The sequence below is a fragment of the Gigantopelta aegis genome, chromosome 5 (assembly GCF_016097555.1).
Source record: "Gigantopelta aegis isolate Gae_Host chromosome 5, Gae_host_genome, whole genome shotgun sequence".
Classification (NCBI taxonomy): domain Eukaryota; kingdom Metazoa; phylum Mollusca; class Gastropoda; order Neomphalida; family Peltospiridae; genus Gigantopelta; species Gigantopelta aegis.
The window spans coordinates 33942204-33966953 of record NC_054703.1 but is presented as its reverse complement, the minus strand read 5'-3'; the positions used below and the strand labels follow the sequence as shown (position 1 = coordinate 33966953).

The 24750-nt window shown below is 38.0% G+C and overlaps 1 protein-coding gene across 1 annotated transcript in view; it reads right to left on the bottom strand.

Annotated features, from left to right (window-relative positions):
- Positions 1-6327: 6327 nt before the first annotated feature.
- The window catches only part of LOC121373668 (dymeclin-like), a 28298-nt gene continuing 9875 nt past the window's right edge, over positions 6328-24750 (bottom strand). Inside the window, exons 7-16 of the mRNA XM_041500387.1 lie at positions 23449-23582; positions 21976-22164; positions 20884-21065; positions 18821-18946; positions 16238-16351; positions 15564-15658; positions 14020-14131; positions 11894-12076; positions 9336-9449; positions 6328-8034 (exon numbers count right to left, since the gene is read on the bottom strand). Coding sequence (XP_041356321.1) covers positions 7882-8034; positions 9336-9449; positions 11894-12076; positions 14020-14131; positions 15564-15658; positions 16238-16351; positions 18821-18946; positions 20884-21065; positions 21976-22164; positions 23449-23582 — 1402 coding nt within the window. The 3' untranslated portion in view covers positions 6328-7881. The remainder of the gene's footprint in view (positions 8035-9335; positions 9450-11893; positions 12077-14019; positions 14132-15563; positions 15659-16237; positions 16352-18820; positions 18947-20883; positions 21066-21975; positions 22165-23448; positions 23583-24750) is intronic.

The window sequence follows — 24750 nt, the reverse complement described above, 5'->3', positions numbered from 1 at the left end:
GGAAAAAAAGAAAACTAACTTATACTATGGGTTGAAAAAAGAAAATACTTTGTATTGTAGGCTTCAGCTCAACTTCTGACACAATTATGGTATAGTTGTTGTTGTTACCTACATAGTATATCAATGTTTTTATACTTTTATGAAGAGAAAACTAAGCTAAACCGTGTGCTTTCTTTCTTTTAAAATTATTTTCATGCTTATATCCAATTAAGGTTCAAGCACGCTGTCCTAGGGTCACACCTCAACTATCTGGACTGTCTGTCCAGGACAGTGGGTTAGTTGTTAGTTGTTAGTGGTTAGTGAGAGAGCAGAGGGTGCAGTGGTCTTACACCTACTCACAGAGTCAGTTAAAACTTGCTGCTCTGGGTGGGAGCCGGTACCGGGCTGCGAACCCTGTACCTACCAGCCTTAACTATAACTATGTGCTGCACAAGTTTCCAAGACAGTTACAGTTGTTCTAACCAACAGTGTTGCATTGTTTTTTAATTCTACAGTATTATACAATGTTGTACAGAGAAACCTATTGTACTATGAACTATACAACTTTTGACAACAGTAATTTGTTCTAAATTCTAGTTAACACTGTTGCACAATGTTTTTATAAATATTTTTGATTACTGCATTATTACAATGTCAAATGACAGACCCTAGTTTTTAAAAACTATGTCATATGTTTCACTATTAGAGCCGTTTATGATCACTGAATTCAAACATTACTTATATTTTATTGTTTAGCTTATCCATTTCCATACAACTGAAGTGTTTCTGGTCATCCTGGTGTTGTTTATAATACCACAAAATGCATTTTGTTATTTATTTATTTAATTTTTTTGAGAAGTAACTGTTATGGAGTTGAGTTTTAGTCTATTATTAACGGTATTCCACCGTTTCAGCTTCACAGACTCTTGTTTCACTCTCTTGTACAGGTATGTAACTCAGCCAAAGTTAGTGTCCATTTTTATACGCTGAAACTAGGCTCTGTGCCTTTAAAGAGAAAAATATATATTTAAAAAAAAATGTCCTGGGAATAACAAACCACCTATGGACAAAGCAGAACTAATTATGTATCATGTTGATTAGTGGACGTCCTAGGCGGACCAGTTCTCTGAAATTGTCTTCCCCTTTCTAGCCGGTGACCCATGACTGGTATATCAAAGATTATGGTATTTGCTGCCCTGTCTTGGTTAGTGCATATAAATAATAATAAAAAAAAATAAAAAAATCTTGCTGCTAATAGAAATATGTAGTGGGTTTCCTCTAAGACTGTGCTAGAATTATCAAATGTTTGACATTCAATAGCCATTGATTGATTAATAAATATGCTCTAGTGGTATTGTTAAACAAACACAAACTTTTATCTTTCCAATAGCCGTAGATTAATTAATAAATGTGCTCTAGTGGTGTCGTTAAACAAATACAAACTTTTAAATTTCCAATAGCCGTTGATTAATAAATGTGCTCTAGTGGTGTCGTTAAACAAACACAAACTTTTATCTTTCCAATAGCCGTTGATTAATTAATAACTGCTCTAGTGGTGTCGTTAAACAAACACAAACTTTTAACTTTCCAATAACCAATGATTAATATGCTCTAGTGGTATTGTTAAACAAACACAAACTTTTTAACTTTCCAATAGCCAATGATTAATTAATAATTGTGCTCTAGTGGTGTTGTTAAACAAACATGATCTTTTCTGGGTGTTTTTTTTCACCACTGTGCCCTTGTTAATTTTTTTACTAACACCCCCACCCCCCACCTGGTCCCCTGAAGTTATTTCAGATTACTACAGCCGTAGTAGTCTAGACTGGACTGCGTCTTTAATAAATGTCTTTAATAAACATGGACTGGGCTCCAGTATCCAGGGCAGATAGTAAATTGTTCCCATTATACAAGATGATTGGTTGAAATACTTGGAAGTCTTTCAATCATTGCACTGAGGGCCCAGTTGCATAAACACGGACCCAGTCACAGTGAAAAAAGGTGAAAGACAGAATCGTCCTTGATACCGGTATGGATATTTGAAGCATGTAGGATCAATCCTCGTTTGTGGAATTGCCGAGTTATTTTCAGTGCCAAGCAGTGCTACACAACTTCCACGTAAACGAAGGAAGGAAGGAAGGAAGGAAATGTTTTTATTTAACGACACACTCAACACATTTTATTTACGGTTATATGGTGTGGTAAAGTGCTCGCTTGATGCACAGTCGGTTTGAGAACGATCCCCGTCAGTGGGCCCATTGGGCTATTTCTCGCTCCAGCCACTGCACCACGACTGGTACCTCAAAGGCCGTGGTATGTGCTATCCTGTCTATTGGATGGTGCATATAAAGATCCCTTGCTGCTATTCGAAAAGAGTAGCCCATGTAATAAAACAGTAAAACCCTCGAAATAGATAAAGTAAAATGTTCTGCTGGGTTTTTTTTTATAGAGGTGACCAGTTTAGAGAGGTTCTGACTTCTTTACAGAGGGTCCAGTTTACAGAGGATCCGTTTTTTTGTTTTATTTCTGTGGTCAGTAACTAAGCTTGCACATCAATGGAAAGTTTACCGTTATATATTAAATTTATAGCCGACAGTAACATATTTATTTATTTAACACTTAATCAGTATGAGGTAATGAAACACAAATTTCAGTTTTAATTTTTTTTTAATTTTAAAAATAATTTCTTTTTATTGATAAGTTTAAAATTTTATTGATAGATTTAAAATGATGATTAATCAGATAAGTCAATCTTGATTCCTAACATTAATTTTAACTTTGTTTTTTTACTTGTTTTAAAATTATTGTAAAAATAATAAAACATGTTCCAGATAGTACTGGAAAGTTCGACAGTACTGAAACAGTATTTTGTATTTTAGTACTATTCTAAATGTTTTAGTACGGCTCTGGACACGCTTTGTGATTTTTGGGGTTAATTTTACAAGTACTGAAAAATATTCACAACAGTATTGTATCATTCAACATTACCAAATGTGTGTTTATTTTGTGTTTTACTACTGTGTTAATTGTGTGTCTTTTGTGTTAATATTGATTTAAATGTATGTGTGTGTGTGCGTGCGTGCGTGAGTTAGACATGTTTGTATTGTAGTCCTCTGTTACGGTGTGTTTTAAGTATGTGTGTTATATGGCTCATTGTTTTGTTATGTAAATATTGTTATTCAACCAGCATTTCCAGTCCTATGTAGTATGAACTGCAATCTGGCAGTGTGGACTCGATGCCTTTCCAGTTAAAATTATAGGGTTCAAGGTCGTTCAAACTCGTTATCTCCCAATTAAACTACAGAATTCAAGGTCAAAGTTCAAGGTCAGTAAAACTAGTCATTTTCCAGTAAATTAGAATTCAAGGTTATTCAAACTCGTTATCTTCCAATTAAACTATACAGTTGAAGGTCACTCAAACTCGCCTTCCAGTTGATATAGGGATATAGGGATCGAAATAACTCAAACCTATGACCTAGGGAACATTTTGTTGAATATCGTGTAACTGTTAACCAAACCTGGCATCTAGATTCTGCGACTTGAGCAGCCTTCTGATTTCAGATTGTTTTCTCGTTTCTTTTCTTTTGTTTCCTTTTTTTTTTGGGTGAGGAGGGAGGTATTCTTTCAAATCATAGTATTTGTTTTAAGCAGCATTGTTCAGGTTACTGGGGTGTTTTCAAATCAGCAGATTGGGAAAGTGAGACTAGGGTGGGCACATGCTCCAACTGTTCAGTACAAGAACTTCGATTCCTCTAACAAAATTTACGATTTCTAAATTTCTGGGATCTGCCAGTATACGTTATAAAATATTGAATATTTACTTAATACAGTACAAAGCAACCACTTGTCTTCAAAACACTGCTTTGCCTGTTCTTGCTTAACACATTAAAAAAAAAAAAAAATTACACCACCATAATTTGATGTTTTGGATGGAAGACATTGTTACAGAGTAGGGGAAACAACTCAGGTTAAAAGGGAGATAATTCGAGTTTAACTGGAAAGCTTCCCAGTCCACACTGTCTGGTTGCTATACAGGTTGTCGTACAATACACACTAATTGTGCTGTACCCAAATCGTATCAAGTGAGCGATAGATGTCGGCTGTCGCTCAAAACATAAAATAAATAATTCAATTGAATTCTTCATGTTTTTCTTGTTTGTCCAGTCTAGTTTTACAAGGGGGCGGGGGGCAGGATGTAGCCCAGTGGTAACGCGCTCGCTTGATGCGTGGTCGGTTTGGGATCGATCCCAGTCGGTGGGCCCATTAGGCTATTTCTCATCACAGCCAATGCACCGCGACTAGTATATCAAAGCCCGTGGTATGTGCTATCCTCTCTTGGATGGTGCATATAGAAGATCCCTTGCTACTAATGGGGGGGGGGGAAATGTAGCGGGTTTCCTCTCTGACTCAAAAATTACCATATGTTTTACATCCAATAGCCGATAATAAATCAATGTGCTCTAGTGGTGCCGTTAAACAAAACAAACTAACTTTACAAGGGGGTGAACACAAGAATTTGAAAAAAGGTGAATGTGAATTGTAGGAATTTGAAGAAAATAAATGCAGTCCAAAATGTTACATGAATTTGGAAAAACAATCTGTGCAAAATGTTACAGGAATTTGAAAAGAATGGATGCAAAATGTTACAGGAATTTGAAAAAGAATGGATGCAAAATGTTACAGGAATTTGAAAAAGGGTGGGTGAAATGTTGCAAGAATTTGACAGAGTGGGTTTGAAATGAGAAAAATTGAAAAAAAAAGGTAGTGAGAAATGTTAAAGGGGTTTGAAGAAGAAAAAAAAGGGTGTGAAAAGTTGCAGAAATTGAGTTACTCTTCAATTAGCAGCAACAAGGGATCTTTCATATGCATTATCCCACAGACAGGACAGCACATACCAAGGCTTTGTTAACCAGTTGTGCGGAACTGGAAAGAAGAGAGAAGAAATAACCCAGTGGGTCCACTGACAGACCACCCACAGGTGAGCACTTTCTAGCATAAAGGTTGCAATAGCTACAAAATCAAAACGATTTAATATTCAAAGTTTATTTATATTTATATACAATATTGTAGACATATATCACCTCTATAATATGATGGATATCATAATATATTGACATGTACAGTTATTCATAAGAGGCAGAAGTTCACTTTGAAAAAGAAATTACTTTGTCATGATTAAGATTTAATTATACAATTTGAAAATTAAATTTTGTGTAAATACACAAAATCATATGCTGTTGTGCACACACTGTCTCGGTCTCTCACTCACTCTCTTCTTCTCTCTCTCTATCCCTCCCTCTCTCTCTCTATCCCTCCCTCTCTCTATCCCTCCCTCTCGCTCTTTCTCTCTCATGTGCTCTTTCTCTCTCGTTCTCTCTCTCTCACACACACACACACATTGACTTGAATCACATTTTCAGTTTTAAAAACAGAATGAACTAGTGCCAATTGTATATTAATAAACTTTGTCACCTATTGAAAGAAAACCCCCAAACAAAAGAAAGTAAAAGCAGGAAATTATGACTTGTGCATCAATAAACATCGTGATTAGAAAATTAATGTTCTTAAAACATTCAAAAATATTTGTCAGTACATGACTAGTACAATTTTCTATGTTTAATGGACATGAAACCACTAAACAATTTTCACTATTCTAACATCGAAATCCAAAACATAATTTTAGACTTTATATACAGGTACGTCTATTGAACATTTACCCATCAGTTGTAAAGAAAACAAGAAAAAAAGCTTTTTCTTTCAATTCACCCAATTAAAACCCCCGAAAATGTTCACCACACTAGCATCAAACTACAAAAACATTTTCACTGTATGCAATCGTTTTGCCCAAATAGGAAAGAAAAAACCACAAAAATGGACTAATAACAAATTGTTTTTACATTCTGTACAACAAATAAATCTGTATATTACATTAGAAAAATAAATAACGCCATTTATAATTTATACAATTCCACATAACCTTCGTCAGCAAATACAGATTTTTGCGAACAATTATTTACATCCACAAAAGTTATTTCGGACAGTACAGTTATTTACCCTGTCTGTGTATGTACTTGGATTTTAGTAAAATGTCAGTTTTTTTTGCAATGCTGGAAATGGACACGAGACGGGTAGCTAATGATTCACGGTTCAGTCTTGTTTGACGGACGGGCAGTAGCCCAGTAGCAAAGCGCAGGCCTGATGCGCGGTCGGTCTAAGATCGATCCCTGTCTGTGGGCCCATTGGGCTATTTCTCGTTCCAGCCAGTGCACCACGACTGGTATATCAAAGGCGGTAGTATGTGCTATCCTGTCTGTGGGATGGTGCATATAAAAGATCCCTTGCTACTAATGGAAAAATGTAGCGGGTTTCCTCTCTATGACTGTGTCAAACTGGCCATATGTTTGACATCCAATAGCCGATGGTTAATAAATCAATGTGCTCTAGTGGTGTCGTTAAACAAAACAAACTTCTTCAGTCTTGCTTGTACCAAAGTAAAATAAGGGATTGTCCAGGTATGGTAGAAGCAAGCAGACATGGGGGGGGGGGGGGGGGGAGAGAGGGGTTGACTGAGATCCCGGGTGCAAAGCAAAGTTTCTAAGGAGATTTGAGAGGAAAGATTTTAAAACTAGATATCCTGAACAGCAATTTCTTGCATTCTACAAGTAAGATTTACTACCAATATTTTTCATTCAGAATTATTACGGGGTGGGGTGGGTGGGTGGGAGTGTTGGTGGCTAGAGCCCAGCCCGTGCCTGTTGTCAAGGTCAGACTTCAAAGTAAGTTGAGAACTGTCATTTAGGTTACACCATGTCGTTACCACAGGTAAAGAAAGTCGAACGGTACTTTGTTCTCCACAGAAGTTTTTGAAGGAAACCGTCACCTGAATTCTCATCAACTGTGTGTTGTTTAAATACAAATTACACACACAATTATCAGTACGAAAACACTGATATGAATCGATGAAAACAGTATCGGCGTGTTTGTAAATGAATGATATGAACTGTAAACTTGATAAATGTTTTGCAATGTGTTCAGCGGATTTAAATGTCAAAATGCATCTTAAAACATGAAAATTCCAAAACCCAAACCCCCCAATTTTTTGTAAATATTTTTCTCAACAGTTGAAATTAATATGTACTGGCCTTTGAAAAGATACAAAGGGTGGATAACATCATCAGAAATGTGTTTTGGGGGATGTGGTGGCAGGGGGAGAGATGCAATTGGAACGGGTTAGGGTGAAATATGCGCCCCCCTCCCTTTTTAACAGTTCCATTATTTTGTTTCTGGAAAATTCAAACATAAAAATGGAACATACTTCTCTAGTCCTCATGGTTTTGGTGTTGATACCATAAATATTTTAATTTTAACTTTTTATTGTTGTGCTTATATCCAATTAATATTAAATCCTGGCCATCTACGATATTCAGGATACTGTGTTTATAGTTAAATACAAAATGTATATATGATACATGTATTCCCTCACAAGTACAATATTTCCTCATATATTCTGTAAGTATATTCCCCCACAACTTGTAGCAGCACCTCGTCAGATCTGTAAAGAGATTATATTTTTACAAAACCAGACTTTCATTTTTGAGGAACACAACTTCGCCTCTGAACACCCCTAAATTACAAGAAACCCACATCTGGGGTTTTCAAAAACGAAAGTGTACTGATAATTTTGAGGTGTGTGTTTTTTCCCTCATGTTAATATTTTGAGACGTGTGATTTTCCCCACATCTGGGATTTATTAAAAACGAAAGTCTACCGATAATTTTGAGGTGTGTGTTTTTTTCCTCAGGTTAACATTTTGAGATGTGTGATTTTCCTCACATCTGAGATTTATCAAAAATTAATGTCTACAAGAAGATCGTATACAATGTGACTGGAGCGCTGCGACGATCAGGTGTCTGTAGTGGAAAGAGAGAAGAGGACGATGCGCGTGGCGTTGAAGTACATGTTAGACACATGGTAGACGAGCGACCACACGTATGGGATGAAGAACTCCTCCGGGGAATCCTCCTCAACATACTTGAACTTCAGCTCCGGGAATTTCTGGAAGAAAAAAACCAAAGAAGACAAATTAATTTTTTTTTTATTAATCATTGGCTACTGGATGTCAAACATTTTAGGCAATTCTGACATGTAGTCAACAGAGAATACTGCTACATTTTGTTTCTAATGCAGCAAGGGATCTTTTATATACACATTCCCACAGACAGAAAAGCACATACCACGGCCTTTGACCAGTTGTGGTGCACTGGGAGAAACGAGAAGAAAAGTGGTTACCGAGACGAAAGTAGTCTACAAAAAAACACCAAGGGAAGGAAGGAAATGTTTTATTTAACGACACACTCAACACATTTTCTTTACGGTTATATGGAAGGAAATGTTTTATTTAACGATGCACTCAACACATTTTATTTATGGTTATATGGCGTTTACGGTTATATGGCGTCGGACATATGGTTAAGGACCACACAGATATTGAGAAAGGAAACCCGCTGTTGCCACTTCATGGGTTACTCTTTTCGATTAGCAGCAAGGGATCTTTTATATCCACCATCCCACAGACAGGACAGCCTTTGATATACCAGTCGTTGTGCACTGGTTGGAACGAGAAATAGCTCAATGGGCCCACCGATGGGGATCGATCTCACACCAACCATGCATCAATCGAGCGCTGTACCACTTGGCTACGTCCCGTTCCCACATGTTTGTAAATGAATGATAATGTGAATTGTAAACTTGATAAATGTGTTGCAATGTGTTCAGCGGATTTAAATGTCAACATGCATCTTAAAAATTAGATCCTAGACCGACCGCGCATTAAGCGAATGGTTAAGTCCCACCCACCACACTGTAATATTGGTGGTCAGATACTGAGCTGGAAACACTGTACTGATTAAAAATCTAGAATTGCAGAAAATTCCGAAAAACATTCTGATGTCATTCAATTGTTGAATTGCCCCTCAAAACCGAATAAACGAACCATAAATGGGTAATGATAAAACAAAGCCTCTTCCCCACCCTTAAAAACTTAGTGATACTAATTATCTTTAATCTGTCCTTTCTAAACTGTACCGCACCTTCTGGTGTCATCTAATTGTTAAACGGCCCCTCAAAACCGAATAAACGAACCATAAGGGGGTAATAATGAAACAAAGCCCCCTCCCCGCCTTAAAAACCAGTGATACTCAGTTACCTTTAATCTGAATTTTCTAAACTGTACGGCACCTTCTGGTGTATATCTAATTGTTAAACGGCCCCTCAAAACTGAATAAAGGAACCATGAGAGGGTAATAATGAAACAAAGCCCCTTTCCCACCCTCAAAAAGTGAGTGATACTCAATTACCTTTAATCTGTCCTTTCTAAACTGTATGGCACCTTCGTTAATAATTTCCAACACTTCGGACGGTGATATGTTTTTACCATTCTGTTCCAAACGGGCAGTGAAAAACGCCAAAATCTGATGAAAAAAGAAGAAGAAAGAAATGACACAGTAAGAATAAGGTAAATGAAAATAATTTTTAACACCATTGGTCTATTTTCTATAATCTTCTGGAAATGGATGGTACTTCCAACTGCGTCAGTAATATTCTTTGATTGAAAAGAATGGAAAAAACTATTCATCTGTCTGTGACGTTTGTATGATGTACTCAAAAACTGGGTGTGTTTGAAACTGTAATGAAATTTATTAAGGGAGACAACTCACTGTGTCGATATTTTGAATAATGTCCTGCAAGGTGGGGTATGTCCAGAAACAGATCTAATAAAGGGAGACAACTCACTGTCTATGTTCTGGATGATGTCCTGGAAGGTGGGGTATACCGTCCTCGGTGGCACTGTGGTTATGCCATTAGATTACAGGCTGGTAGGTACAGGATTTGTAGCCCGGTACCAGCTCCAACCCAGACTGAGTTCTTAAGTACCCAATGGGTAGGTGTAAGGCCACTACACCCTCTTCTTTCTCACTAACCACTACCAACCAAGACATCCCAGACAGCTGAGGTGTGTGCCCAGGACAGCGTGCTTGAACGTTAATTCGATATAAGCATGAAAATAAGTTGAAATGAAATGAAAGGTGGGGTATGTTCAGATATATTAATGGGAAACAACTCACTGTGTCTATGTTTTGTATTACTATTAAAGGGAGACAACTCACTGTCTACAGGCATGACAATGACACTTGATGAAATCAGCTGAAAGCTTTGTGAACTGTGTGCAAAGTGGACAGTAGACGGCCAAAGGCCCTGAGGGTGGAGGGTCGAGGAGGGGGATTCCCCCCTCCACGTGTGGGGGTTTGGGGGTGCTACCCCAGGACTTGTTTTTCAATTGATGCTCTCAGGGGCTCTCTCCTGGCACTTCAGAGTAAAAAAAAGAACATGAACAATAGATTTTTAAAAGATAAATTCATAATATTAGCACATTAACTTTTCAAAATTACAAAAACTTAATAAACAATACAGGCAGGCAGACAGTAAAACTGAGTTAACCATACCTTAAAGTGACAAACAAGTACTGTCAGGACCAATTTAGTTATCGTCAATACTTGCACTTTCAGTAGCAGAACTCGATTTAAAAAAGCCGATCCGAGTGAATAATTCGATCGCCTAATATCTAGATTCACTGAATGTTTCTTTACTTTGGTAGCATGCTCTACGAGTGCAACACACCCTCGTGAACCGTAATTAATCAAGTCATTACAGTAAACACACAGTGCCTTACCGGAATGTTTCTTTACTTTGGTAGCATGCTCTACGAGTGCAACACACCCTCGAGAACCATAATTAATCAAGTCATTACAGTTAACACACAGTGCCTTACCCGGAATGTTTCTTTACTTTGGTAGCATGCTCTACGAGTGCAACACACCCTCGTGAACCGTAATTAATCAAGTCATTACAGTAAACACACAGTGCCTTACCCGGAATGTTTCTTTACTTTGGTAGCATGCTCTACGAGTGCAACACACCCTCGTGAACCGTAGTTAATCAAGTCATTACAGTAAACACACAGTGCCATACCCGGAATGTTTCTTTACTTTGGTAGCATGCTCTACGAGTGCAACACACCCTCGTGAACCGTAGTTAATCAAGTCATTACAGTAAACACACAGTGCCTTACCCGGAATGTTTCTTTACTTTGGTAGCATGCTCTACGAGTGCAACACACCCTCGTGAACCGTAATTAATCAAGTCATTACAGTAAACACACAGTGCCTTACCCGGAATGTCACATTTTCTAATGAAATTGCCCAAGCTGTCAACAATGTTTTCAATGTTTTTTCCGATTTTGATGTCAAGTTTCACAGTTTTTTCAAGCCATGTCCATTTAAACTTATTTTTCACTAATTTGTCGATTTCTTGAACTCGCGATTCCTCTTCCTTAGCAAATAATTTTACCTAATTTAGCCTAATTAATCATGTTCACATGCTTACCACCATGAAAAGCTTTAAGTAGTGCAATCATCACGGCTCTTGTGATTGGTCAAATCTGTTTCATTTCATTATGCCCATCCAATGGCTAGTGATTTTATGTATGGAATGCTATAGTGTCGAACCAAAGCCTGTTTTTTTTACAAGTGGCTGGTCTCGATTACAGGTCTAAAGCATGAAGTAACCCAACACGGCATGAAAGCAGATTAGAAATATTGAGAAAAATGTATTTAAGACCATCGGAGTGACAAAATAAAGGTACCTACACCCCCACGATAAAAACTCCTCGGATTTGGACGATTCACAGAAACGACCTAAATGGCTTTCAAAATCTGCGGATTTCCGCGGAAGATTGTCATGCCTGTGTCTATGTTCTGGATGATGACAACTCACTATGTCTATTTTCTTAATGATGTCCTAGAAGGTGGGGGGAGTCCGGAACTGTGAACAGGTCTACTAAAGGGAGATAACTCACCGTGTCTATGTTCTGGATGATGTCCTGGAAGGTGGGGTGAGTCCGGAACTGCGTGAACAGGTCCCTCTTGTACAGCAGCGTGTAGATGAGATTCGGGTTGTGCTGTAGCGACGTGGTCAGCGTGGAGTTGATGATCTCGAGAACCATGCGGATCACCTCCTCCAGAACATTCAGATCCGCAAGCTGAGAAGAGAAGAAACATTCTGAATTAGTTAATTAGTTTAACGACATCACTAGATGGGCAGGACGTAACCCAGTGGTAAAGCTTGGTGTTTGATATACCAGTCGTGATTCACTGGCTGGAACGTGAAATATCCCAATGGGCCCACCGATGGAGATCGATCCTAGACCAACGACACATCTGGCGAGCACTTTACCAGCGGACTATGCTTTGTCCCCAGAGTACTGCTAAAGCTATATATGTCCCCTATAACCTATAACATGTCCCCTGTACATCTTCCCTATAACATGTCCCCTGTATATCTTTCCTATAACATGTCCTCTATAACATGTCCCCTATAACACGTCCCCTATACATTTCCCCTGTATATCTTTCCTATAACATGTCCTCTATAACATGTCCCCTATAACACGTCCCCTATACATTTCCCCTGTATATCTTTCCTATAACATGTCCTCTATAACATGTCCTCTATAACACGTCCCCTATACATTTCCCCTGTATATCTTTCCTATAACATGTCCTCTATAACATGTCCCCTATAACACGTCCCCTATACATTTCCCCTGTATATCTTTCCTATAACATGTCCTCTATAACATGTTCCTTATAACATGTCTCCTATACATGTCTCCTATAACATGTCCCCTATAACTTGTCCTCTACCGGACCCAACCAATCTTCTAAGTTCACAACAAGGATGAAACATGAACAAATTCCATTTTTTACAAAGTTATGGCCTTTGAATAAATTCCCAAGTATGTTAAACCTGATCTGCAACTTTACATAAAAAAATCTATTTCAGTTCAAAATCTTGAGGCACTGTGGAAAAAACCCCATCCAGAAACTATATGTGGTACAGACAGACAGACAGACAGACAGGACAGAGACGAAACCCGTAGTCCCCTCCAGATGCACCTGTCGTGGACTAACAAGCAATGCGTTGCAAGAAAGAATAAATATTGCTTTAATACCACCATTAAAGTACATCGATGTATTAATCGTCAGCTACTGGAAGTCAAACATTTAATAATTCTGACTTGTGGTATTCAGAGGAAATACGCTACATTTTTCAATTAGCAGCAAGGGATCTTTTATATACACTAAGCATTACCATGACAATAAAGTCACTAAAGGATTGTCTGTTAATTCTAAGATATTCTTTTACATTCATTTGGGTATGAAAAAGAAATCATCTGCAAACTGTGAATTGGCGAAGTATGGTAATGATGTTTTTGTTCATACCCCGATGAACGTAAAGAAATAAACAGACAGTACTTAGAATTAATTTCAAACATACATACTAATAATAACTCTAAAAGTTCATATTTTTGTCCTTGAACAATAATGCTCAGTAAGACAAAGCACCAATATAAAGTGATGTCATGAGATATGACGTTATTTTTACATTCATCCTCATTGAAAAAAAAAGAGAAAAAGAAAGAAAAACCCCAAAACAAAAATGGGTCATGGGAAGAAGCGCCTACCAGAGGTGTAGCCTGAATGCATTTATAAACTTGCAAACTCATGTTGCATATGGCTGGAGCGATGGGATGATGTTAAGTTGTAATTAATGTAATGGAAATTTAATTATAAAACATTATTAAAGACTTGAGTCTAGACACTAATAAAAAAACTTAAAAAATTGTTTTAACGAAACCACTAGAGCACATTGATTTATTAATTATCGGCTATTGGATGGCAAACATATGGTTATTTTGAGTCATAGAGAAGAAACCCACTACATTTTTTCCATTCGTAGCAAGGGATCCTTTATATGAACCATCCCATAGACAGGATATCACATACCACAGCCTTTGATGTACCAGTCATGGTGCACTGGCTGGAACGAGAAATTGCCCAATGAGCCCCCAATGGGGATTGATCCCAGACCCAGACACTAATAGTTTTATCCACACGGGGCCAGATCCTCGCAAATACGTACATAGTCATGATCCATGTCATCTTCTGACTCGGTCCCTCGGTCGGAGTTTGTCGCTGATTGTCGAATCTGCTCCACTAGACGTACATGTTTTTTACACAACTGGGCAAACAGGCTGAGAGAGAAAGCAAATAACATTCAGTTGAATGATTAATGGAAGACAAAATGGAATCCAGAATTTAACACACAATCTAGTATCTGCTCCACAAGGCGTACATGTTTTTTTTTTTACATAGCTGGTTAAACAGACGGCAAGAGAACCAAAATAACATTCAGCATATTCACACGATAGTTGAATGTTGATATGGAAGATAAAATGGAATTCAGAATGTAACAACTTAATTTAATACCCAATCGAGATTCTAAGAGATGATACATTTTAGTATCCAATAGATATCATAAAACTTCTTTGTCTTTGAATAAAATAGAATTTAGAATGTAACAATTCAACTTAATCTACAATCAAGATTCTAAGAGATAATACATTTTAGTATTCAATATTGACATGATAAAATGTCTTATTTTTGTAATCAAATAGAATTCAGAATTTAACAATTTAACTTAATCTAAAATCGAGATTCTAAGAGATAATACATTTTAGTATTCAACAGTTTAAAGTTTGCTTAGTTTAACGACACCACTAGAGCACATTGACTTATCAATTGTTGGCTACTGTATGTCAATAGACATAATAAAAAATCTTAGTCTGAATCAAATAGAATTCAGAATTTAACAATTTAACTTAATCTACAATGTAGTATGCAAGAGATAATACAACTACTCAAGTCTTTGAGCCTAGTGAATAACATTGGTTATTCGGAGTACTGTGTATTTTAAAAATGTATTTGATGAATCAATTAGCAGATGAGGACTACATCTCAAATTACCCATCAACACAAACAGTTATTCAGTGTGTTTAGTTGAAGTTTGTTTTGTTTAACGATACCACCAGAGCACATTGATTGATTAATCATCGGCTATTGGATATAAATGCTGATGGTGCCTCTTTTATTACCCATTTGGGCACAGAGAAGTGGAGAAAGAAAAATGTGATCTTTCTCTAGGGAAAGAAAAAACAATTCTTCCCCTAGATATGTGTTGATGTCATAATCAGTGCTTCACTATAGGCTTTGATGTCACAACTGTCAGGCAACAATGAACAACCATAACCTCTCTTTTTTTAACGTCATCAGCAATACGTATGTCACAGCTATGACGCAAAGCTGTCTCTTGTTTTCAATAACAATATCGTTTGAAAATTTTCCATAAAATTATAAAGATTAATAATGGGTAATAAATAGAATATCCAACTCGTTATTCTGCAATACCGTTTATGTTGCACTCGTGAATTGATGTTGTTGTTCACTCGCCAAAGGCTCGGAAAGAACATCAATTCACTCGTGCAAGATAAACAGTATTGTCGAGTAGCTTGTTGAATATTCTCCAAATCCCCTCCCCCACCCACCCCCAGATCAATTCTGGAACAGTCCTTGGGCTGTGTGTGATATTATTTCTACTGAAGTGATACAAACGAACGACTATGAAACCTGATGATCTTCTGTGCGACGAAGGGATGAAGATCGGAGAACTGTGCCGACATGTTGGCGAGGGCCGCGAGACAGTTCGTGTGCAGATACTTGTCCTGTAGAGTAAACACAAACAGTCAACTCATCAAATACAGACAGCTCTCGACCTATGGAACTCCACTATTTAATGTGTCATTTTGTCAGTTGTAGATAACCTCTATCATTTGGGAACAGAGTTGTCTGAATATCTTTGTACATCTGACTCAGTGATATACATTCACACAAAACAATTCTTTTTTTTACCAAGTATAGCACTATTTAGGTCATGTCATAGTACCAAGTTTCAGAACTGACAAACCAAAACTGTATGAGAAGATAGACTGAAATGTTCAAGGTAAAATTTCTATACAAATCATATATGATATGATTGCCCTTTGAACTTTTAGCTTTTCACCTGAACTGTTTTGATCTCGCTTTTAAATGCTGTAGTCCCTAGTTTTTTTATATTCAGTCTTCTCCTGATGATGTTAATAGTTTATTAATGAAACGTGGAAAAAATCCAGTGGTTAAGACAGAGAATTAAAGTTTCTTTTTAATTACATAAATGTTTTAAATTTAAACCTCTAGGAGTAGAAAAATGGTATCTACCAGCCACTCGTGTAGTACTGTCTGTATTACACAATCTGAACACTCACCCTCATACGAGCCATGTTGAACTGTATGGTGCGAATAACCACCAGGATAAGTAGTCCACCAAGAGTTATCTCCGACAGTGGCCTCTCTTTGAACCATGGGACAGATTTTATCACCTGCAATGGAAAAAAAAAATGTGAGCCAAACGATAAATGTTTTAATATCTTTCTTTCATTTTTGAAAGCTGCAATTTCAAGTAGATATGTTTAATGTTTAAGCATTTTGAATATATCATCCAGTTTTGTTTTCTTCTCGAAAAGTGCATTTCTATGATTTAGAATTTTAGTCTGGACACTGGGAAAATAGCAGTACTATTGTAATTTTACAATGGGACACTGGGATTACGCTAGTACTAATAGACTGTTACTCTGGCACACTGGATTGATACCAGTACTATTGTAATTTTACAATGGGACACTGGGATTACGCTAGTACTAATAGACTGTTACTCTGGCACACTGGAACGATACCAGTACTATTGTAATTTTACAATGGGACACTGGGATTACGCTAGTACTAATAGACTGTTACTCTGGCACACTGGAACGATACCAGTACTATTGTAATTTTACAATGGGACACTGGGATTACGCTAGTACTAATAGACTGTTACTCTGGCACACTGGAACGATACCAGTACTATTGTAATTTTACAATGGGACACTGGGATTACGCTAGTACTAATAGACTGTTACTCTGGCACACTGGAACGATACCAGTACTATTGTAATTTTACAATGGGACACTGGGATTACGCTAGTACTAATAGACTGTTACTCTGGCACACTGGAACGATACCAGTACTATTGTAATTTTACAATGGGACACTGGGATTACGCTAGTACTAATAGACTGTTACTCTGGCACACTGGAACGATACCAGTACTATTGTAATTTTACAATGGGACACTGGGATTACGCTAGTACTAATAGACTGTTACTCTGGCACACTGGATTGATACCAGTACTATTGTAATTTTACAATGGGACACTGGGATTACGCTAGTACTAATAGACTGTTACTCTGGCACACTGGAACGATACCAGTACTATTGTAATTTTACAATGGGACACTGGGATTACGCTAGTACTAATAGACTGTTACTCTGGCACACTGGAACGATACCAGTACTATTGTAATTGTACAATGGGACACTGGGATTACGCTAGTACTAATAGACTGTTACTCTGGCACACTGGAACGATACCAGTACTATTGTAATTTTACAATGGGACACTGGGATTATGCTAGTACTAATAGAATTTTACTCTGGCACACTGGATTGATACCAGTACTATTGTAATTTTACAATGGGACACTGGGATAATGCTAGCACTAATAGAAACACTGGGATGATACTAGTACTATTGTAATTTTACTCAGGGACACTGGGATGATACCAGTACTATTAGAATTTTACTCTGGGACACTGGTATGATACAAGTATTATTCGAATTTTACTCAGGGACACTGGGATGATACCAGTATTATTCGAATTTTACTCTGGGACACTGGGATGATACCAGTATTATTTGAATTTTACTCTGGGACACTGGGATGATACCAGTCTATTCGAATTTTACTCTGGGACACTGGGATGATACCAGTATTATTCGAATTTTACTCAGGGACACTGGGATGATACCAGTACTATTAGAATTTTACTCTGGGATACTGGGATGATACCAGTACTATTAGAATTTTACTCAGGGACACTGGGATGATACCAGTACTATTAGAATTTTACTCTGGGACACTGGGATGATACCAGTATTATTAGAATTTTACTCTGGGACACTGGGATGATACCAGTATTATTAGAATTTTACTCTGGGACACTGGGATGATACCAGTACTATTAGAATTTTACTCAGGGACACTGGGATGATACCAGTACTATTAGAATTTTACTCTGGGACACTGGTATGATACAAGTATTATTTGAATTTTACTCAGGGACACTGGGATGATACCAGTACTATTAGAATTTTACTCTGGGACACTGGGATGATACCAGTATTATTAGAATTTTACTCTGGGACACTGGGATGATACCAGTACTATTAGAATTTTACTCTGGGACACTGGGATGATACCAGTATTATTAGAATTTTACTCTGGGACACTGGGATGATACCAGTACTATTAGAATTTTACTCTGGTATTATTAGAATTTTACTCTGGGACACTGGGATGATACCAGTACTATTAGAATTTTACTCTGGGACACTGGGATGATACCAGTACTATTAGAATTTTACTCTGGGACACTGGGATGATACCAGTATTATTAGAATTTTACTCTGGGACACTGGGATGATACCAGTACTATTAGAATTTTACTCTGGGACACTGGGATGATACCAGTATTATTAGAATTTTACTCTGGGACACTGGGATGATACCAGTACTATTAGAATTTTACTCTGGTATTATTAGAATTTTACTCTGGGACACTGGGATGATACCAGTACTATTAGAATTTTACTCTGGGACACTGGGATGATACCAGTACTATTAGAATTTTACTCTGGGACACTGGGATGATACCAGTATTATTAGAATTTTACTCTGGGATACTCACAATCTGGTGGACAGCCTTGTTGAAGACGTCGTCCTCGCTGAGAATCAGTAGAATGATCAGTGCCATGTAGATATGGTGAGAATTCCTCTCCTGGGCTTCGTACAAGATCCGCAGTAACGGCAAAACCTGTGGAGAGAAGAAAAATAACTTAAAGCGTAGAATTGAATGTGTTACCTGTCATAAACTGACTTACTGATTTGGTGAAGAAAAATAACTTAAAGCGTAGAATTGAATGTGTTACCTGTCATAAACTGACTTACTGATTTGGTGAAGAAAAATAACTTAAAGCGTAGAATTGAATGTGTTACCTGTCATAAACTGACTTACTGATTTGGTGAAGAAAAATAACTTAAAGCGTAGAATTGAATGTGTTACCTGTCATAAACTGACTTACTGATTTGGTGAAGAAAAATAACTTAAAGCGTAGAATTGAATGTGTTACCTGTCATAAACTGATTTACTGATTTGGTGAATGAGATACAGTTGGTTTTGTTTAACAGCTCCACTAGAGCACACTGATTAATTAATCATCGGCTATTTGTCCTAAGGCAGCAAGGATTCTTTTATATGCACCATCCCACAGAGAGGATAACACATACCACAGCCTTTGATATACCAGTCTTGGTGCACTGGCTGGAACGAAGAAATTAGCCCATGTCTTTGTGAATAAGCCCTCTCCTTTTTGACAGCATTTTTTTTGTTCAGCATTTAAAAAATGTGGCCCTTATTTGTAAACAAGCCCCCCACCCCCACCTCGTCCCCTTATTACAGTTAACAAAATGAAAACGCAAGTTTGCTCAAAGTTCGTTAAAAAAAGTCATACCTGCTGTAGGGACACAGTAACAAACAATTAAACACAAATATAACACCATCTTATTACCATATTACCACCAGTGAGATTTAGCAGTATAACAAATTCAAAGTGTAATTTTGTTTTCAATTTCGTGTCTGCAGTGTTTCTTTGATCTCCCCAATACAACAAGCCCAAGTCTGATCTGAAACCAATGTCTATTTCTGAAACCACATGTTCTGATGTAACAGTAAATAGGAGAGAAGCGAACGCCCCCTGTAACTCACGATTTGATCAACGTTTGTTTGTGACAGTATGAAGGCTTTCATGTGCATGTTCTGATGTAACAGTAAATAGGAGAGAAGCGAACGCCCCCTGTAACTCACGATTTGATCAACGTTTGTTTGTGACAGTATGAAGGCTTTCATGTGCATGTTCTGATGTAACAGTAAATAGGAGAGAAGCGAACGCCCCCTGTAACTCATGATTTGATCAACATTTGTTCGTGACAGTATGAAGGCTTTCATGTGCATGTTCTGATGTAACAGTAAATAGGAGAGAAGCGAACGCCCCCTGTAACTCACGATTTGATCAATGTTTGTTCGTGACAGTATGAAGGCTTTCATATGCATGTTCTGATGTAACAGTAAATAGGAAAGAAGCGAACGCCCCCTGTAACTCACGATTTGATCAACGTTTGTTCGTGACAGTATGAAGGCTTTCATGTGCATGTTCTGATGTAACAGTAAATAGGAGAGAAGCGAACGCCCCCTGTAACTCACGATTTGATCAACGTTTGTTTGTGACAGTATGAAGGCTTTCATGTGCATGTTCTGATGTAACAGTAAATAGGAGAGAAGCGAACGCCCCCTGTAACTCACGATTTGATCAACGTTTGTTTGTGACAGTATGAAGGCTTTCATGTGCATGTTCTGATGTAACAGTAAATAGGAGAGAAGCGAACGCCCCCTGTAACTCACGATTTGATCAACGTTTGTTCGTGACAGTATGAAGGCTTTCATGTGAATGTTCTGATACAACACTAAATAGGAGAAGCGAACGCCCCCTGTAACTCACGATTTGATCAACGTTTGTTCGTGACAGTATGAAGGCTTTCATGTGAATGTTCTGATACAACACTAAATAGGAGAAGCGAACGCCCCCTGTAACTCACGATTTGATCAACGTTTGTTCGTGACAGTATGAAGGCTTTCATATGCATGTTCTGATACAACAGTAAATAGGAGAGAAGCGAACGCCCCCTGTAACTCACGATTTGATCAACGTTTGTTCGTGACAGTATGAAGGCTTTCATATGCATGTTCTGATGTAACAGTAAATAGAAGAGCAGGGTGTTCTGATCGTCCTTCAAAGTCAGACACAAGGTCGTGTACAATCGATTGAAGTCGATCTTAAACGTGGGTACTGCACGCGTTGGACCTGGATTGGATGTGTCTGAAAAAACAAGATCATAAACATTAAAAACTAAGCAAACTTTTTAAAAAATAAATAAAATAATGAAAAAAGAACGAGTGGTTTTGGTAACATCCCAAGTTGAAAAAATTAATGCTTCATGAGAGCTTAGCATGACTGACTGAACAAGCATTCTGAGGTTTTTTTGTTTAACGACACCACTAGAACACATTCATTAATTCATCATCAGCTATTGGATGTCAAACATTTGGTATTTCTAACACGTCATCGGAGGAAATCCGCTACATTTTTCCTAATGCAGCAAGGGATCTTTTATATCCACTTTCCCACAGACAGAAAAGCACATACCTCGGCCTTTGACTAGTTGTGGTACACTGGTTGGAACGAGAGAAAAAACATTCTGAGAGTACTGCTAAAGAAATACATTGAGCCCAACACATTTTCATCTCGTAAGTTCAAGGGCCATAACTCTGTGAAAAATTAGTAAAATGCATTGAAAATCAAAGTTGATCAGAATATGATAAAGGAATACACACAAAATTTCACCTCAATATCTGGAGGCATTGCAAAAACAAGACAGGAAAACACAGTTTTGTATCTTGTAAAGTTCAAGAACCGTAACTCTGTCAAAAATAAGTAAATAGCTATGAAAGTAAAACTTGATATGTAAAAGTACATGATAAAGCTATACACAAAATTTCAGCTGCATATCTGAAGGCAGTGTGAAAAAACCATCTAGAAAACTATATGTGAGACAGACGGATGGACAGACAAAGATGAAACCTATAGTCCACTTTAGTTTTACCAGTAGAGGACTAAAAGTAGCGTTCCTCTGTAAGAGTTACCTACCTTGGGAATATGTGAACACAAATTCTGTTTTGAAATATGCAATTAGAAAAAATAGGAATATAAAAAAATAAGAGTTACGTACCTTGGGAATCTGTGAAGGAGAAGAGAGCTTGTCTGTAGGGGTTGTTGAAACCTCTGTCACTCGTGCAGTGATTGGTCAGCACCAGTATGAGAAGAAGGCTCTGATTGGCCAGCAGTGTGTCAGAGAAATCTTCTTCTACTGGCTTTGGTTTGCTTCCCATTCCCAAGGTCACCACAGACCAGAAGCTGGCTGTCAACACAAACAGGAAAAAAACAAAACAGAAAAAGAATGATTTTTTCGAAAATTGCTTTGATGTTCAAAATGTATTAAAGTAGAGTACTTGCCTAACTAATATCTCTGTGTCCTATGTCTGTCTAAAATTGGACTTTCTTGTTGTGTGGCATTCCCAGACCCACTATTTTTACATTTTATCCGACGTGGAGGTTTGATGATATGAATAGGTCATGATATGATACAATATGTAATAAAAATGACCCGAGTTATTAGGCTGTGTAAAATAATTTTGCAGTTACGCAATCATTTGACAATTAAATTACATTATCAGTTACAACATTTAGCAGAGCTGAGTTAAAATATCATTGAGCACTGTACATCGGCAAGCATTGTTCTGCATGGCCTGCAAACAAATGAATGGTCCGCAAGGACTCGCGACTTTCTCAAACATTTGTCGAACACTGTTATCAATGAGCCAGATCCCGCACCCCTGGGCTAGAAGACATAACCATTGTAAACACTACGTACATGCGAAAGCAGCCGTCATTTTTATCACTGAATTTGAACCTGCCCCCTGGGCTAGAAGAAGTTGTGTTTTGTTTAATGACACCACTAGAGCACATTGATTTATTAATCATCGGCTATATCGATGTCAAACATTTGGTAATTCTGACGTATAGTATTAAGAGAGGAAACCCACTACATTTTTCTGTTAATAGCAAGGGATCTTTTATATGCACCATCCAACAGACAGGATAGCACATACCACGGCCTTTGATATATCAGTCATGGTGAACTGGCTGGGACGAGAAATAGCCCAATGGGCCCACCGACGTGGATCGATCCTGGGCCGACTGTGCATCAAGTGAGCGCTTTATCACTCGGCTACGGCCCGCCCCACCCCCCCACCCCCACCACCACCACGGCTACAAGAAGGAAATAAGGAAATGTTTTATTTAATGACGCACTCACACATTTTATTTACGGTTGTATGGCATTGGACATATGGTTCAGGACCACATAGATATTGAGAGAGGAAACCCGCTGTTGCCACTTCATGGACTACTCTTTTCGATTAGCAGCAAGGGATCTTTTATATGCACAATTCCACAACCAGGATAGTACATACCATGGCCTTTGTTACACCAGTTGTGGAGCACTGGCTAGAAGGAGAAATAGCCCAATGGGCCCACCGATGGATCGCACATCAGGCAAGTGCTGTACCACTGAACTACGTCCCACCCCACCCCACAATGGCTAGAAAACAAAATTGATGTAAACGTTGTAAACACTGCGTACATGCGACAGCGGCGGTCATGTCGTACAACATACTGCTGCTCTCCGACGTTCCTTTGTAGAGTTCCGGAGGAATCTTCTCCTGGTTTATGTAGTTCCATAGCAACGCCTTCATCAACAGTGGGGCGTGGATAGCGCTGCAAATAAAACATAATACTTTCTGGTTTATGTAGTTCCATAGCAACGCCTTCATCAACAGTGGGGCATGGATAGCATTGCAAATAAAACATTTACACTTTCTGGTTGATGTAGTTCCATAGCAACGTCTTCATCAACAGTGGGGCATGGATAGCACTGCAAATAAAACATTTACATTTTCTGGTTGATGTAGTTCCATAGCAACACCTTCATCAACAGTGGGGCGTGGATAGCGCTGCAAATAAAACATAATACTTTCTGGTTTATGTAGTTCCATAGCAACGCCTTCATCAACAGTGGGGCATGGATAGCACTGAAAATAAAACATTTACACTTTCTGGTTGATGTAGTTCCATAGCAATGCCTTCATCAACAGTGGGGCGTGGATAGCATTGCAAATAAAACATTTACACTTTCTGGTTGATGTAGTTCCATAGCAACACCTTCATCAACAGTGGGGCGTGGATAGCGCTGCAAATAAAACATAATACTTTCTGGTTTATGTAGTTCCATAGCAACGCCTTCATCAACAGTGGGGCATGGATAGCATTGCAAATAAAACATTTACACTTTCTGGTTGATGTAGTTCCATAGCAACGTCTTCATCAACAGTGGGGCATGGATAGCACTGCAAATAACACATTTACATTTTCTGGTTGATGTAGTTCCATAGCAACACCTTCATCAACAGTGGGGCGTGCATAGCACTGCAAATAAAACATTTACACTTTCTGGGTTATGTAGTTCCATAGCAACGCCTTCATCAACAGTGGGGCATGGATAGCATTGCAAATAAAACATTTACACTTTCTGGTTGATGTAGTTCCATAGCAACGTCTTCATCAACAGTGGGGCATGGATAGCACTGCAAATAAAACATTTACATTTTCTGGTTGATGTAGTTCCATAGCAACACCTTCATCAACAGTGGGGCGTGCATAGCACTGCAAATAAAACATTTACACTTTCTGGTTGATGTAGTTCCATAGCAACGCCTTCATCAACAGTGGGGCATGGATAGCATTGCAAATAAAACATTTACACTTTCTGGTTGATGTAGTTCCATAGCAACGTCTTCATCAACAGTGGGGCATGGATAGCACTGCAAATAAAACATTTACATTTTCTGGTTGATGTAGTTCCATAGCAACACCTTCATCAACAGTG